This window comes from Nilaparvata lugens, chromosome 2, assembly GCF_014356525.2.
Source record: "Nilaparvata lugens isolate BPH chromosome 2, ASM1435652v1, whole genome shotgun sequence".
Lineage (NCBI taxonomy): Eukaryota > Metazoa > Arthropoda > Insecta > Hemiptera > Delphacidae > Nilaparvata > Nilaparvata lugens.
The window spans coordinates 11290158-11309295 of record NC_052505.1 but is presented as its reverse complement, the minus strand read 5'-3'; the positions used below and the strand labels follow the sequence as shown (position 1 = coordinate 11309295).

Sequence of the window (19138 nt, the reverse complement as noted above, 5' to 3'; positions counted from 1 at the left end):
AATACTAAAAATATATACATAAATAGAAAATGAGAGTGATGAGGAACTAAGAATTGGTATATGGAGGGTACTAAAAATAGACTAAAAAAATTATTGGATCCAGCATATCTATTGGAAGGAAGACACCCCACACCTAGAGCTGATATTAAATAAATAAATAAATAATCATTTTATTTGTTCACGGACCAGCCATACAAATACAGAAATACAGTTAAATAGAGATACATTTATTCTATAATTAGATAATAGAGACACAATTATTCTATAATTCCAACAATAACATCCAATAAAAATGAATTCTAAAGTAAAGTGTCAGTTCATGAGAGAGCACGATTTCACTCTCTATGTCTCTTATTAATGTCTCCACTCCATGTGGATTATCAAACAATCAAGAATGTTTAGAGCTGATATTATACTTCGCATAATTTTTTACAAGACAATTATATACCGAATAATAATTTAGTTAAGGCATAGAGAAAAGATAGCATAAGAAAATATGCCATGGTATAATAGAGTGTTTATGTTTCAGATTTCACTGTTAACTCAAGCCGATAGTCCTAGTAGTTATTTTTCGTTAAGCTATGTGACGCTGGTAGTCTCCCATAAAGAACTCTAATACTTTGCCGACTAAAACAGTAATAATAGACAGTGGTCAACAGTACTCGGCTACAGGTAACAAAAATCAGCTTGAAATTTGAAACATCATCTTCTTATGCTATCTATTCTCTGTGGTTTAAGTTAAGAGCAGTTATCACAGTGAGAATAATTTTCTTTCTTTCAGAAATTAGTTGGATTTGGCAGTTTATTTATTTATACATTGATACATACAATATCATTCTCAACTATGAATAATTGCAAATTTGCAAAAAAGTTTATAATAAGCTATTTGACAGCATTTGTAAATACTCTTACAATCAAAAAATATTTTTAAGAAAATTGGATGTTTGGCTGGTTGAAAATCCTTTCTATAGTATTGAGGAGTTCTTTGAAAATACAAATCTAAACTTTTAGGTTTGAGTAAGAATGCCTGTACTACTTTTCTAATTTATTATTTTATATTGTGATGTGCACAAATTTTAATGTGTAATGTTTTAGTTTAGCTCTATGTTACATTGACGTTGTCGATACATGTATTTGTTAATGGCAATAAAAAATATTCGATTTGATTGAGAAGGGAACAACAGGCTTAAAGCCCAAAACTGTTCTTTTCCCAAATTTAGATAGATATTGTCCTAAAATAATAAGTTATGTTTACACTTCAAGATTTGTGTTTAATTTTGAGTCCCAAATATATATCAACTAGGAATTTAGAATAGTTAAAAACCAAATTAAATAAGAATACTTCACTAAATCATTTTAGGAAAGAAGTGAAGTTGAGGCTTGAATTACATTAGGTCACTCGTTATGTATGTTTCTCATTCTATTTCTCTACACTACATGCATGTTCTCATCGAAATATTATTAACTTGAATATCAGTTGATATTGTAATTGACCTTGAATGAAGAATTGTCGGTGAAAAACTCACAAAAGACATTTTGAAGACGTATTTTCAGTATTGAATTGCATTTTGAAGATTGCATGCCTCATATGTTTTACATGTTCTGATGAAAACAATCGGTTGGGATGCGAACAATAATTGGTTGGCCTATGAGAATGGCAATTATTTTAGGAAACAATAGTCGTGGGTCTTCAAACTCTTACATTATTCTTTGCAATCTACACTCCTCTCAACTTATAATACGAGAATTAATAGGTTTATAAATTCATTTTTTCAAAACTCCGTGGGCCTTCTATTTCTAAGTTGATCATAGACTATTATTACCTATCCATTAAGTTTTCTACATACCTTTCACTTGCTTTACTATTGCCTTAGCTGGATCCAGCCAATGCTGCAAAAGAAATAAAAATAATGTCACTTATACTCAACATTTCTTCAAGTTTAAAACCACGTTTTGTATGAAAATTGTGTCATAGATTATTACACAATTATAATCATCACAAATCAATATAAATGAACAGTTTTTCTACATTCAGTACCTAACAATATTAAACTATTTTATCAATGGATTACTTTAACAACTATAAATACAATAACAGCTATAACATAGTATTGTGCCTGAAATGATTCATTCAGTATTTGAATGTTTTCAAATTGTAATGATAATTTATTAATTGTAATGCTAGAGTTTTACTAATTATTAGAAGTTATTGTTGTATTATTATATGATAGTCAACGCACGTGCTATGAAGTAACTATTTTTTTGTAATTTACTGTTCATAAAGACTTCCATTATAGTATTGCTATATCAAGAATATTGGAATTATTGTATGGTACTTTCTATTGTCATTTGATTAGTAAAAAGTGTAACTATTGTATTTTGCGATCGTCTTGATAAAATAAACATCTATTCTATTCTATAATAATTATTCATAGATTGCGATTTAAATACAGTAGTACCATTACTATAGAGAATACCATATTTATAGATAAATTATATCTATATTAAGGATAATCTCATAATACAGAGAGTTGTGCATGTGGAATTCAAGTGCTCCTTCATGTTTGGTACTATTGCTTCTCTTATATATGTTTTTTTTCACTTTCAAACTATATCTCGTGTTAACTGTGTTTTTCATAAATTTTGTTTTCGTTTTCAAGGTTTTCTACTAGTATTGTTTATATTATTTGATATTCAAAAATTCTAAATTGTTTATAACTTTTTTGCTTGTATCTGTGTTAATTATTAAACATAAAACTGATTTCCCTCCTACAAATAACGCTGCCAACAGCCTATAAAACCTAAGGCCTACAGCTAATAAATATTTAATTTACAATACAAACATAGAAACCATCAGAAGACAACTTATATACATAAGCAGTAAAATCATTAATACAATTCCCGAACAGTATATTAAATGTGCGAAAATAACTGAAAAACTTAAACAGGATATCAACACCTGGATCAAAAGCAATTACTTCTTTTATCTATGATATGTTTCTCTTCAAAGTTTATTCTTCTGACTTGTGTGCTTGCTTATTCTGCAATCCTTTGTAATTCATCTAGTACTCCAAATCTTTTTTTTAACACATGGTCCTATCGGTTTCTTTTTTCCATCCTTCCCTTATTATTCTTCCCCCATCCCATCTTTCATATCTACCGTCTATTTACTTTTCCTGATACCTTTTTCACCTTCTCAAGGATTGAAGGTTTTCCTAGTACATGGATATCCATAGTTGAAAAACCCTTCAATCTTCCATCCTTTTTTGAAACCACTCTCTTTTTATTTTGTTTAAATGTGTATTGATTGATGTTGTTGTTTGCATGTATTCTTTTTGTTAATCTCTGTATTAAACTTATATGTGTGTGTAAAAAGAAATAAATTGAATTGAATTATACCTTTACTGTTAGGATGAATACCGTTACTTCATGATAGATACGTTTTCTCAACATCAAACTTTCAAACTTTCCCTAACAGCAAATTTTCTTACATTAGAGATGTTTACCTATTTCTAAAATGGGATTTCGATTAGAAACTCAATTATCTCATCGATTGAGTAGTTATTTGAAAGAAATTGATTTGAATTTATAAAATAATACTCTTTTAAAAAACTCACCCTTTGCTTACTGGCATCAACATATCGAAGGCCGAAGTAGTCTTTTTCTATTAGATTCAGTTGTCGACAAACATGTTCAACCAGGTACTTTCCTTTGTGGTGTATCTGGAAAAATTAAAAAGAGATTGTAAGAATTCATACGTTGGAAATTATTCAGTTGCATGCATGTAAGTGCATTCATTTTAATGCAATGGAAAGTCGGAAGTATTACTTTAGACCCGACTGCTTCATGAATAAAAGTAAAAATAGTCCGATCTAATAGTTGAAGCATTCGTCTCATTGAAATGAATGGAAGTTCAATCAGGAAATATAACATGTGTATTTTCTCATTCATAGTATGTTGGTCCAAGTAACACGCTTTTAGACTGAGTATCAATATTATTTAAGAATTCTATTTTCAAATGTAAGGTACACCCTTGCCTCCAAGTGATTATGAAATTAGAAGCTCTTGGACTTTGACCTTCTATAAATAATAAAATAAATTATTTAATAAATTGACCTTCTATAATTTTAAACCGTTGTTTCAAATTGACATGGTCTACATTTTTTAACTGGATTTGAAATGGGCAAAACTTATTCTATGCGAGAAATTTAAGCACCATTACCATAGACAAAATTTAGCATTTTTTTATTATTTCTATTAAAACTAGTCACTACGACTAACCATTAATTTTGTTCTCTTATTTCTTATCCTAAATTAATATTTATTGCTAAAGTCTTCCAGTGAAGCCTACTGTTCCAATCTATAATTCAACTAAATATAAATAAAAATAAAAATCTCAGTACCCTTTTTGAAATATTTTATCACAACATGTTTCGAAACATGTTGAAAATGGCATAAATGTCCGAAACATTTTGTGATAAAATATTTCAAAAAGGGTACTGAGATTTTTATTTTTCTTTCCATTTATATTACAATTAGCCCTATACAGAAAAGAGATATATAATTTAATAATTTAACTACTTTAAATTCGTTCACTACACTTTCATTCAATATACTTTTTTCACTAGCACTACGCCAACTCGAAGGGCTTTGTTCTCTTCAACCTCCTTGTGAAGGAATAGAGGCAAAATTTAGCATGAGCTATCTTTTCTCTATGTCCTTACTGTATTTAAGAAATAATTCGATACAATTATATAATATAATTCAATAGAAAGTATCATTCCAGTGAATTCATCCATGAATGATTATGATGAATATGACCAACTTAATTAATAAGAACAATATGAAAACTTGTAGTACCCTTTATTATTCAAAATATTACAACGACTAGTTTCAACCATAACTTAGGTATTTTCAAGTTGAAATGTGTTCAGCTTGACACATTCAAGTTGTAGACAAATTTCAACTTGGAAATGACCTAAGTTATGGTTGAAACTAGTCGTTGTAATATTTTAAATAATAAAGGGTACTACAAGTTTTCATATTGTTCTTATTAATTTGTAAAAACGTAGCCCATTCAAGTGAAGTGTTTTTATGACCATCTTAACTATAATATTAGAATTATTTGTGATTATGCCTACATCATAATTTATGACATGTTTTATAAATGTGCAATTAAGAAACATGATTGAAGACATCACTGAGCCTGATAAGGAATTATCAGAAGGAAAATTACTTCAGAATCTGCATACTGACAAGATCGGATTTTCCCCACAAAAATAATCCTGTTTTGGAGTTCTTCAAGAACTTGCTCGGTAATCAGAGATGGAAAATAGTCAGAGTGAATGAATAAAAGAGGTCGACGTTTCTTTCAAATGTCACTGGAACATGAGCATTGTTGGTGACAGAACGACAGGATTTTCAAAGTTGAGAAAGGAGGAGACAGAATCGGAAATTTTAATGGAAAATCGGGAAAACTTCACAATTCAAAGGACAAGGTTACCGAAAAATGATCATCCATTCATTGACCAGCCACTGAGGTACAATCAGAAAAGTATTCATCCGAAAAGAGAGAGAGAGAAAGATCAATGACCTTTCTTGTCCAGCCAATGAAACAAACTTGTTTTGCTTCTTTTTCGACATTAGTGTTCGTTTTTTCACCGTAATAGCAGCAAAATTCGACAGAGACAGGTTGGATTTTCGTGACCATGGAAAAAGATGATTTGCAACGCATCTCTCTTCAGGTGAAACGAAACGAGTTGCGGCAACTCTGACAATTTTTAAATTACTCTCAAAATAATTGTCAAAAAACAAAAAATACAATAAATCACATGAAAAATGTTTTAGGACCAGGTAAGTCTGTATTTTTAAACACTCACTGCCGGTTGCACAAAAGCAGGTTAAATTTTAATCGTGATTAATTCCACGAGAACCAATTAGAGTAGCCGTCTTATCAAAAAGACCTTCTCTGATTTGTTCTTGTGAAATTAATAACGGTTAAAATTTAACCGACTTTTGTGCAACCGGGTCTTAATCACTATTATCTAATTAGGTATCGAGACGTCTCATCAATCAATTATAGTGGAAAACTAGAATAATGGAAAAAATAGCAGATAAAAACCAATAATAGACTCACATTCATAATACTTCGTTACAACTGGATATAGAATAGAATGTTGCAAATATTAAATTAATTTTTCAACAATATCATTTTCAAGATAGAAACCAAATAGACTCGCATCCACAATATTAGCTTCATTACAACTGGATGTAGAATAGAATGTTGGAAATATAAAAATTAATTTTCCAAAAATATAATTTTCAAGATAGGAACCAAATAAACTCACGTCCATAATACTAGATTCGTTACAACTGTATATAGAATAGAAAGTTGGAAATACAGAATTAATTTTCCAGCTCAGAAATACATGCTGGAAGAAATAGGACGCGTTACATGAATAGAATGAGGCGGACTTGTCAGCTTCAAGATTTGAAGTTTGAGCAAGCCGAAAGAAAAGTGCTTTTATTTTTCCATCAAGCCAGCAGCTTTCACTCTATTAGGGTTTCAACCCCTTCATTGATCAATAGTCCATCTTCTTCCTTCCAAAGTTATATGCCTTCTTGATGCTTGCTAATAAAAAGAGAGTGAACTGCATTAACCGAGAATGATCTTTTGTTTTAATGAAGGCAATAAAACAATTGGATATAAATTATGCATCTATTCTACATTCCTTGGTTATAACCATAGACGTTAAGAAATAAATAGACACAACGTTTTAAAAGTAACCTTTCTCTATAATTCACTATTTAGCCAGTCATTGAAATTGGCTGATTCAATCTATAATAATCATAGATGTATAGATAAATAATTGCACTTCACTCATATGGGCTAATTTATTCAAATTATAAAAACAAAATAAAAACTTGTATATTTTTACTTTCCTTGCCCTATTACCAAAAGGTAAGGAAAGTATTGCTTTCCGAAAAAAATTAAGGTACCCCAATTTCTAAATTTCTATACGTTTCAAGGTCCCCTGAGTCCAAAAAAGTTGTGTGTGTGTGTGTGTGTGGTGTGTGTGTGTGTGTGTGTGTGTGTGTGTGTGTGTGTGTGTGTGTGTGTGTGGTGTGTGTGTGTGTGTGTGTATGAGTGTATGTGCGTCTGTGTACACGATATCTCATCTCCCAATCAATGGAATGACATGAAATTTGGAACGTAAGGTCCTTACAATATTAGGATCTGACACGAACAATTTCGATCAAATGTGATTCAAGATGGCGGCTAAAATGGCGAAAATGTTGTCAAAAACAGGGTTTTTTGCGATTTTCTCGAAAACGGCTCCAAAGATTTCGATTAAAGTTATACCTGAAATAGTCATCGATAAGCTCTATCAACTGCCACAAGTCCCATATCTGTAAAAATTTCATGAGCTCAGCCCCATCTATGCAAAGTTTTATTTTAGTTTCTCAATTATCAGGCTTTAGATACAATTTTAAAAAAATGAGTTGAAAAGATTGAGCATGAGAATCTCTACAATTAATGTTCAGTAAAATTTTCACCTAAAATTGAAAATAAGCTCGAAATTGGAGAATATGTGATTATCCAATTATTGCAAACTGTTGGCAACTGTTGATTCTATTAAATGATTCACTATGAAGAGATAGCAGACCTCGTATGTCGCCAGCGTTATTGTCCTGTCACCAGCTGACTCAGATCTTTGTTTATAAGTAGACTTGAGATGCGCGTGAACACAGCGTCAGGTGATCAATTCTCATAACAGCAAGGAAAGTTGTGTGAGTGCGCCACACCAGATTTCTACATTTTAACTTGAAAATGATCAATGGTCGAAACTAGTCGTTTAAATATTTTAAAGTTTTTAATAAAAGGGTACTACAAGTTTTTATAAATATGTGCCTTTGTTTTTTACTTTGAAGTATTACTAGTGTTGTGGATAAAGTTGTGGCAGTAACAGCCCTTAAGATACTATGAAGCATTTATTTATATTACAAATGTTCTGCGTGAAGTTGAGGCAATAAGAGCCCCCTCTTTCACTTAAACCACAATGTTATTAGAAAAATAAAAATAGATGGATAGATGATTCTATAATGACATAGACTTGTAACCTGGAGAGTCGCAGTATTATACATTATCTTAGTATTATCAACTTTTATGGAATTTGAATGGGGTTAAACACGTGCGAATCTTATCCAACAGAAAATCGATGCGAAGAGACATGCTAATATGGTATCATGAGACGACACTGTGACAACAATAGAACTGACATCAGGCATTTTACAATGAGTGGTGTTAAGGCAGAGACACTGTACCAAATACGAGCACAATGGAACATCTGATAACACACAGTATTACTACAGTACAGTATCGTAGCAATGTTTGAATATGAATGTCTATTGGCTACATAGCTGCTTGATTCTATTCAAAAATGAGATTCCAACTCGACAAAAATCCCAGTACACAATAGAAAACAGTAGAAATATCAAAATCTTGTTTCAAAATTATTATTCAAGACAAGATTGATTTCAGAGTTCCTACCAAAATAATTTTCTACAATTTCAAGATACTTGAGTTCCTAGTTACTTGATACTCCAAATTCAAAGATACCTTCCGATTTACAGAGCAAGAAATACTGTAGACATATATGAAGGAATGACTAAGGTTTGCCTTCAAATATCTTCGAATGTTTGTCATTAAATACAGATAAATTTGTTGATTTTTTGGAAACGACACTCCCTCTCTTTTCAAAATTTTCAAGTGTTGATTCAGTTAGAAAAAATGAAAGCTGGTGATCATCTCACTAACTTGAATACTGATAAATACTAAATTCTGAATTAAATCACAGAAAGCATGAAAAATAGTTCTTAAATATACAAATTAAAACATTATTCAAATGAAATAATAGAATGAATTAATAAAAACAATAAAAAACCTTGTAATACACTTTATTATTAAAAACTTTAAAATATTTCAACTATTGTTTATATTATTAATTTGTACAAAAGTAGCCAATGAAAGTGAAGTGTTTTTAGTTATAATGATTATTCATTAGCCAAGTATAATTTAGATTATTACTAGACTGAAGAGTTGATGAGTAATATGGAAGTATGGACATAATTGGAAAAGAAGAAATTAAATACTACCAGCATAAGACCGGTATCATACATTTTCACCAAGCACAATACATAGTTTCGTTCATGTGTGATAAGCTGGAAACGGTACGTGAATTACACATGTGCTCTGTTATTCATTTAACTTGCTACAATTTTTATATTGAAATGACTGGAATGTCACCAATGCAAGCTAGAAGGTTACGTTAGGTTTTTGATAGGTAACAATAAAAAACAAACGACAATTTACAGGAGTTTAGTGATAGCTAATTACAATTCCAATACAGTACTAGTATGTCGACCGAAACAACGTGTCTCTAGTATCGGAAATTGTGGAACAGGTCACTATGAATAGAGGGTCAGGGGTCATGATGTTATGGCGGAGCAATGCCCTAGAGAGCAGTTCTCTGTTGACAGTATAACAAACATCAGATAGGCACACACCTGATGAGCATACATGAGTATTGCTAAGACTTTATCAATTAATCATGTTTTTACAAAGAAATACTATTTTAAGTACAAGGCCCGGTAGCACTAAAGACTGTTGAATTTCAACTGTGATTAAGTGTTGATCAACGACGTTTTTCGCTTATCTGATTGGTTCTCGTAACAATTAACCGTTCATTTACTCACCGTTAAAATTGAAAAGACTTTTGTAAACTTGACTTTGGAAGAAATTTGAATTCTGCAACATCAAAAACTTGACATAATAATATAGAGTGAATAAAAATATAAATCTGAGTAGGCTACCCTTTTTAAATTATTTCGTTACAACATGTTTCGGCTACGAATGCCATTTGAAAAAGTAGCCCTAAAAAAAGATAATATAGAGTATTTAGAGAATGTGAAGAAAATATTTTCCTCTTCAATTTCATTTTCCATTACGAACTACTAATTATGATCACTTTTCAATATTTTTATAATCAAATATGAAAAAGATGAGGTATAAAATAGCACTGCTTGTCATGGACTTGTTTTACATGATGAAGTTAATTACTTAGGAATATTACAGTGGACAAAATTGACTATAGTGAGGTCCACATTATAATGACAGTATTTGATCAACTTTGGTTTTGATATCATTGTCTATCATTCGACAAAACCGGTGGTACTATCCATTTCTAGGTCCACAACGATGCCAATTATGTTTTTGACAGTGTAGAAATATAATTAATTAATTCAGAGAATCGACATCGCTATTTTTCTATCTTTATCCACTGTCATTATAACGTGGACCTTACTATAGCAAGTTTCATGGTCATTGATTGAATACCTATAATAGCACAGAATACAACAGAAGTGTTAGAATATCACGGAATACGAATGTATTAGAATAGTGTTAGAATAGAATACACATAGTGTTAGAATAAGAATACACAGAATACAAATGCTGTATTCTGTGCTAATAGATAATAGAATGAAATACATGACGCAAAACATGATTGAGTATACGTAATTGCTTGAAAGAAATCCAGGTATACATCAATTTAGACGAAAATAATACAATTTTCAATCCTTTCTGCACTATCAGTAATCTTTTAGAAATCAATTGAATCGATTATCCTCTAAAGCTACGGAATTGCTTGAAATAAATCCAGATACGCATCAATTTAAACGAAAATAATAAATTTTCAATCCTTCTGCACTATCTTTCATCTTTTAGAAATCAATGGAATTCATTATCCTCTAAAACGCACCGGTTATTAATAGAGTAATTTCAAGAGTAGAATGTAGGAAGTCAACTTCCTAGTGTCTAGTGCATTGCTTATTAAGCGGCTACAATTTACGGATCAGAAAAGCTAATAAAACGCAGGTTGAAACATTGAAAAAGGTGACCAATAAAAATCTTGCCAGAGAGAGTAGGGGAGCCATAACTTACGGCTGAATGGCGAGTTAGAGTCCCCCATAAACTCTGACCTGAGCAAACACCACCAACTTCCTACGTAACTTCAAAAATATCGAGCCCACAAAAACTTCACTTGTACTCATACTCAAAAATGTTATAGCACAATAAAAGTTCGCATGGATGGAGGGAGTAGAGCAGCAAGAACAAAATTGGTCAATTCCGCTGATAATATTGAAATCAAGGGACATTTCAATGCATAAAGGATGATGAGAAAATCATTATTATGGATTTTGAATACAAAAGTAGAAAACACTTAGGACCAAATGAAACAAGTAGAATATACTTCGAAAACTACTGACTGTATTCATATCAAATGAATTCAATTGACACAACATAATTAAAGAATTTCTTGAAAATGGAATAGTTCAATTATACTCCGTACAAAATTACTTTGGACTTGCGAGGGAATGCGCAGCACAGAAGGCATACAGGATACAGAGGTAGGGATAGAACGGCTGCGAAGTTGCCGTTCTGAACTGAAGCATTCAGTCGATTGACTCTAATCGACAAATTGGCAACTGCGCTTCTACCTATGACTCCATCACTGTAATTGGCTGATCTCCCTCCATTTCTAAGTGCCGCATATACATTCAAGTTAGAAGTAATTATTTTCGTTATTATATAATAACCGAATCAAATAAATTAATTATTACCCAAAATGCTACAAAAATAGAGCTTCTTAAACACAATATGTTTTGTGTGCTGGTATTTTCAAATCTTATGAATGTTGGATAATTAAAAAGAAATGATAAATATACGGTATTTATTTACTATTGTTTATATTATCTTCTACATGAATTTGAAGTACTCCTTAAAATATACGTTAAGTTTATTTGATTGGTTGAGATTAAGTAGCATCAAAGCTAGTCTGGTAAGGTTATTAGGGTCTCATTTGAAAAGAGCTCAATTATCAATCTCCAATAATAGGATAGGACTATTTAATTAATAAGGATTAATACTCATCAATACTAATCCGATATTTTGGTTTACTCAAATACGTTGGTTGGATAAATTGGAATAGGAAAATATTCAAATTTATCAAACACTTGAACATTGATACTGTAGATTTATTGATAGAGAACCATTCATATTATTATACAGATAGAATACCGCATATTGTGAATGATTGGGAAGGGAACAACCGATTTATCCCAAATTGTTGACAATAATTATTTTTTTATTTGAAAATACATGTTTTGTACATTTTCTAATACACAAATCATAATTATGCATCATCAGTAAAGAACACAAAATCACAACTAAATCTCTCTCATATTGGAGAAAGATGGAATAAATTTTATTGATGCAGAGATGAGGGAGGAATGCAGAATAATGAAAATAGGAGAAAGGAAATTAGAGAGCCATATTTAAAGAGTGAAGTGTTGCGGCATTCTGCTCAAAAGGCAAGTTATTAATTTGCCGCAATCTACTAGGCTCAAGTGTCTGGCACTGACTAACCCAAAACCCAACATCCAATGTTTGCTCTGTGCTTGCTCTCGGCAGCAGAATCCCCTTTTCTCTTCTCTTCTCTCCAAAGCCTTATCTGGCCTACATAAAATATAGTATTTGTATGATACTGTAAGCTGCTGAATGAATCAACATTACTATCAACCAATATTCTTGAACCTAAATTGAACGAGGAACAAATTGAAAGAAAATGCGACAACAAATGTTTGCATTGTATACCCAACTGTATTTATCTCAACAAAAATTCGAAAGTTCAAACTTCAAAAAAGTTTATAGAATATCGTATTGGCGTACTGTAGATGAGTGTACGCATCATAACAAGTTCAATTACCAACACAGTAATTGAATGAAAAAGTGGGTAACATTGTAATTGTACGGGATGGAAATGTATCTCAACAATAATCATTCGAGAGTTCAAAATTGAAAAATTATAGAATACCCCCTAGGCCTACTGTCGTTGAGTCACCACGATCATCATGTTCTATTAGAACTAAAGATCAAATATGAGCAACGCTTTTAGAAAATTGAATAGACCTACAGACTGCAGATGAGTCACCACATTAGCTACCATATTATTGCCAAATGTTCCACACCTGAATCGGGCCTATTATCAACTTTTGATGTCTACATAAAAATTCAATTAGCTTTTCCATTACAGCTATCGTCAATCTAATAAGGTAGGGCAATTTAAAGAGTTCATCACTAAATTTTCAATATTCACCATAGAACGTTTTGCACAAATTTAATCAGTTGACAATAAACAAGGATTCGAAATTACACATATGAAGACGTTCGATAGATAGATAGATTATTATTATTTGCGTATGGCTTTGAATGGTGGGGAGACCCAAGGGTAGTTCCACCTCGCCGTATATAGTCCAAAGTTCCCTAATGGGAAACCGGACACTAAGGTTATAGTGAGCACAATACTTTAAATTTACACTTTTCACTTCGGAATAAAGTTCATTTTGATGTTAAAAAGTCCAAACATATTATAGATAGATAGATGAATGCCTTTTATTTACACTTTACAATATCAAAAGTGATATTATTTCTTTGAATGGTTGCTAGTCTTTTCTTTCTCTTTTCTTTTTCTTTCTCCTTTTATTCATGCATTTAAAATTAGTTGAAGTGATATTCATTCCTGCTTGCAAACGTGGAGTATTGTATACTTCCAGCAGGTAGTATTTTTTATTCCAATTCACAAATTTACCGTATTTCTAATAAAACATACCAGTATTTATTTTATTAATCTTCCATTATTTATTTTTATCTTACTGAGCTGAGTGTTTTGTTTTTCTTATTGATTCTGAATGTGAATATTGTGAGTTTGAATAAATAAAATTTGAATTTGAAAAAAATTTGATGTGGGCGAAATTGATGCAATAAGATTTTGCCCCCCCCCCCTCTTCCACTTTACCCACTTAGGATATCAGAGTAACAGGAAAATACACATAGAATTAATACAAATTAAATTGGAACAAATAAAATTTTTAATTGAAAGAAAGTGTTTTCTCTGAGTTTTACACATTATTTATACTAAACATGTTCAACTGTCGTTGGAGACCTTCAATAAATTGGTTACATCATATTTAGAGGAGAAAGGTTAGCATGAAATTTGTTAGACGATCATGAGTGAAAAGAATTATTAACATGGGTTACGCTTGAAATATACAGGAAGGAAACAGTCCTTGCTTTAAATTATAATTTACAAGTTATTTTTCTAAGATCCTTGAGTGTCCCACCTATATCATCAAATAATATGGATTTCAAGGATGTATTGACATTAATGAGTCATGAAACTTTAGAACCTTCAATTATTTACCATCGTAACCAATGATTAAGTCATTTTTGATCGACAGACAATAGTTTACGACATTACTGATTCGTTTCAGCCGGATAGAGTATTTCCAGAATTAAACTGATTTTTCACAATTTTCACTAGTAAATATTGTCGAGGGTGAATACGTGGACACATAAAAAGTCAGACACATACTAATGGTTAACTATTTTCCCCTACAAAGTTGATGACGTTTTTTGGAGAAAATTCTACTATAATTTAATAACATCAACGTTCTCACAAGACATTTGTATAGGGTGTCATGATATCATCCATTTGCCATTGTTCCCTTTCATGAATAACGGACTTTCCATACATCACTGGAGCATTGCTCTAACATGTGATTTCTATTGAAAATAATTGTTTTAAAAATAATATAATTAATGTTAATCCAAAAATTGTACTAATACAAAAATTTATCCCGTTTTCTACAGAATACATGAACGTATATTACTCAATATGAGAAAGATGGGAAGTCAATGACATTAGCAAATCAATATACAGTTCTTCCAAAAATGACAGTAAGTGGAGACCGTAAAGCCAAACTTACACACAACTCGATTTTTGGACGTACGATTTTTCCGTTCTTATAAATTCTACCAGATTGAATGAAACTTGACAAACTCATGATCACATCTCATGTTTGTCAAGTTCTGTTCAATCTGATGAAATTTATAAGGACGGAAAAAATCGTACGTCCAAAAATCGATGTGTGTGTAAGGCCAGTTACACACACATCGATTTTTGGTCGTACGATTTTTTGCCGTCCTTATAAATTTCATCAGATTGAACAGAACTAGACAAACGTCATCTGTTAAATGTAATAGAGTTTATAAGGACGACATAAAATAGTATGTCCAGAAATCGATGCGTGTGAGACCACTACCTCCGTAAACAAAGCCGTAGTGCATTCGTGTGACGTCGGTACAGGTGGGGCTCCTACACCAATAAAAACACTAGCCGATATAGATCAGCTGAAATCAACGAATTTTTATTGGTGTAGGAGCCCTACCTGTGCCGACGTCACACGAATGCACTACGGCTCTGTTTACGGAGGTAGTGGTGTAATAAACCAGAGTAGTGGTAACAAACTAGACTAAGTCAAGACCTACAATGAAATGCACCGACCTAGAGATCCGTTTTAGATGCTATCAAATTATGACTACCTACATTCACAGTTTGTAAACTGTACACCATAGTTGGGCACCTACGTCAATTGCACGTGCTCAGGAGAGATGTATGACTGGAGGGACGTAGGGGAGGGATTAAAGGGAGTTGAGGGGAGGATGAAAGGGTGGAAGGGGGAAGGGAGATGTTGAAGCGTGTTTGTCGAAGGGAAGTGGAGCTGATCTCCAGTCGGACACGGCTCGCGAGCAGCTCGCAGTACACCAATGCAGCTACAGACCGTATTATCACCCAAGGATAGTAAAGAGGAATACAGTATATACCATATACTATAACCTATACCATATACTGCATATATAGCCTATATACCATCCTTGATTATGACCTACTTCGGACCTGCTGCTTCCATAATAATATCGATAACAACAGCCCTGTCAAACTAATTAAAAACAAGTGAAGGTCCCCACCTCCCCACTCATCCGTCCCCATCACATTTTGGAGCATTGATTGAAAATAGAAGTCCCCGATATGGGAAGGGGGTTATGACCAGTCATCACAATAAGTGCCGGACTATATTGATGGCCGGACAAAAATCAATACTTACCATACATTATTAGTCTTGTGGAAATTGGTAATGTGATGTAATTGGCATTGTGATAGCCCTACTTTGGACAATTGAATGAACTAAATTTAGGAAGAGAAGTTTTGGGCTAGCGTCTGTTTTTCTTTCTTTCCAATCTACAAATGGAAATTACTGAGATAGGTATTGCAATTATTCAAATGCTAATGAATTAATTCTGCTTTGCAGTAGCAGAAGTCTTCGGGGTGAATTACAGCATTTAATTTGGATTTTCGTTTAATAATAACTTCTTTTCAACATTGTAATTATTTGACCTGATAAATTAAATGTCTATAATAGTAGGGCCAGACATATTAAGCGTTTTTCAGGCGTTTAGGCTACAGACGGCGTTTTTAGAGTCGGCAAGGCAGGAAGATCTCAGATTGGGTTTTTGGGTTGGCGCCTGAAAAGACGCCTGTAAAAAAGCTTGAAAACGCTTAATGTGGTCTGACCATTATGCCTCCGAATATACCTGACACGATGTAAGGCCAATATACGATATGGTGATTAATTAATATCGGAAAAGTGACGAGTCATGTGAATGTAAACCAGCAATTCGGAAGATTGTTGAAAAGACTCAGCTCAGTTTTTCAAAATTATATCTACATGAAAAGTTCAGTATTAGCAAAGGCTATACAAAAGTAACTGAATAAATAACTATACAAAAGTATATTATTATAAAAAGTATTGATGATGGTATTTGCCACGATATTTGGAAAATAAATTAGCTAGAAAATCGTAATCAATTTGTAACAAGTAACAAATAGAACGTAATGATGAAAAATGAAACGAATGAGACTGAAAGTTTCTTCATAAAAAGTTGTCTGATTTCCTTCAATCTTCATGATGTTTATAATGATTTTATTAATTATATTTGATAGTATTTAAAACAAAACCCCAATTTTCTAGATTTGTGACCTACATGACTGTATTTTGTAATTGTGGTCTACAAGATCTGATAGAATTAAACCTACTAAAAAGGAAGGCTTCTCCCTTGGAATCAATTATTTCACGACATTCATATTATATGCAAGCACCACGATATTATATTAGCAAAGTGCATAAACACGAAGAGGCTTAGGTACATATAAATTTATCTAGATCGTGACACAACGGAATTGCACGAAGCTAGTCACGACATTTTCCATACGTTAATCAATTTAATATCTCCAGACATGTTAATCTATGTGAAGGAACTTTGCACGGCAAAATTGCAGAGGGTTCAAATAAAATTTACATTTTTACAAACTCAATAATTACAGAATAATAAATTTCCATCTATAAGACATTTTCAGTTCTGATTACTTTAAACAAGCTAATGATAACTTCAAATTACCTAGTTATTTACCTCTTAAGAGAATATAACTTGATACTCTATAGTACACATAACATTTTTATTGATCATAAAACTATGTTGATCATCACTCTTGATAACCTATAACATAAGTAATAGCCTATAAGAAGTCTTCATACATAAGACAATGAGAGTCTTATCATAAAGTGTTCTTTTCTGATTAAAAATTTTTTGCAATAATGTAATTTTTAATATGAAATTCCTCTAATTGAAAGACTTTCATACTTTTATAATTACTGAAGTTTTGAAGGATTTATTTTCATGAGCCGAGATAATCGAGTTCAATTCACGACGTCTCTAGAAATTTTAGATAACAAGAAGCACAATGAAATAATAATAATAATAATAGAAGGAATTAAATAAAAATACTAAGACATTGTCAAAAACCGCAGATTTATTGATATCTCAGTTTATCAGAGATTGACAATGGTGTAACAACCGAAACCGGTCTTTCTAAGTATCAATAAATCTATGGTTTTTTGACAATTTCTTAGTATTCTTATTTAATATTAATAATAACCACAATATCAACTTCTCAACTACACAAAAAGTGAAAAAAATAGAAGGAATTGTTAATCATCAAATTCGTGGAAATGTTATTCTCCAACATAGATCCAACAGAAAAATAATTCAAATACAACTGTATCTTCCAAACAAAATAATGTAAAATACTGAGAATATACAGTTGAGAAAAATAGATATATTGGAGATTGACCAGGAGAGAGTTATTTCTCAGAGAGCACATTGTCGTTCATCATTCTCACGGTTTCTCCACATTTCGGTTATTGGCAACCATCTCCATCCTAGACATCAGCATTTTCTTTATGGAAGCTCTAAATAGCTGAATGGAGGACATGAGAGAGCCATAGCGTGGATTTACAAGGAATAGCCTAAATAAAATATTTCCCTCTACCACACTATTTCCTTCTTGGCACTTTTATTTTAGAGAAGATACCCCTTGATACTCTTTGTCCTATTTCCACCGCACTTTCATAATAATACTCCTAGATATACTAAGCTTTACTTGATTAATTCTTCTAGGGATTTTAGAAGGCAGTGTTTTGACTCAAATTCATAATATAAAAAATAAAGAAGCAGCAGCTTGATAGCTGCATTTTTACAACGGCGACTCTTGATTAAATTATTTTCTCTGCGCCTTTGTTTTTGTTATTAAATTAGCTATCTCCCATACATTTCCTCGACAGCTTAATCATTTCTTCCTTTCACTCTCTTCTGTCTACTTATACAAATCATCGTATACTACCTATCATCTTATATCTCATTGAAGTGTTTATTCTATTACAGCTTTTCTATTTTCTACTGTGATAGAACCAATAGTCCCTCTACATTTAAGCCTATGTGGTGAAGAATTGCACAATATTATAAGCACTATAAATAGACAAAACAAATCTTGCTTGGAATATAAACAAATACCATAAACTACTACAATTTATATCCTATACTATTAAACGAGCAACTTCTGTTTATATGCTTAGATGTTTGGATATTTAGATGTTTATATGTTTCAACGGATCTCGAAAACGGCTCCAACGATTCTCACGAAATTCAAAACATAGTAGGTTTATAATATAAAGATTCGATTGAACTAGGTCTCTTCCCTGGGAAAACTCGCTAAAGGACATTAAAAGGATAATTATTATTCATCCTTGGAAAAACAGCTGATAATAATTATTTCGTCGTCTG

The 19138-nt window shown here is 31.9% G+C and overlaps 1 protein-coding gene across 3 annotated transcripts in view; it reads right to left on the bottom strand.

The window, feature by feature from the left end:
* The window catches only part of LOC111049960 (FERM domain-containing protein 5), a 68329-nt gene that overhangs the window by 26177 nt on the left and 23014 nt on the right, over nucleotides 1-19138 (bottom strand). For all 3 annotated transcript variants that reach the window (XR_005570420.1, XM_039420540.1, XM_022336167.2), the window contains exons 2-3: nucleotides 3618-3722; nucleotides 1848-1890 (exon numbers count right to left, since the gene is read on the bottom strand). Coding sequence is in view for 2 of the 3 variants with exons in the window: in XM_039420540.1 (XP_039276474.1) it covers nucleotides 1848-1890; nucleotides 3618-3722 (148 nt within the window). In the remaining variant the exon portion in view is untranslated. The remainder of the gene's footprint in view (nucleotides 1-1847; nucleotides 1891-3617; nucleotides 3723-19138) is intronic.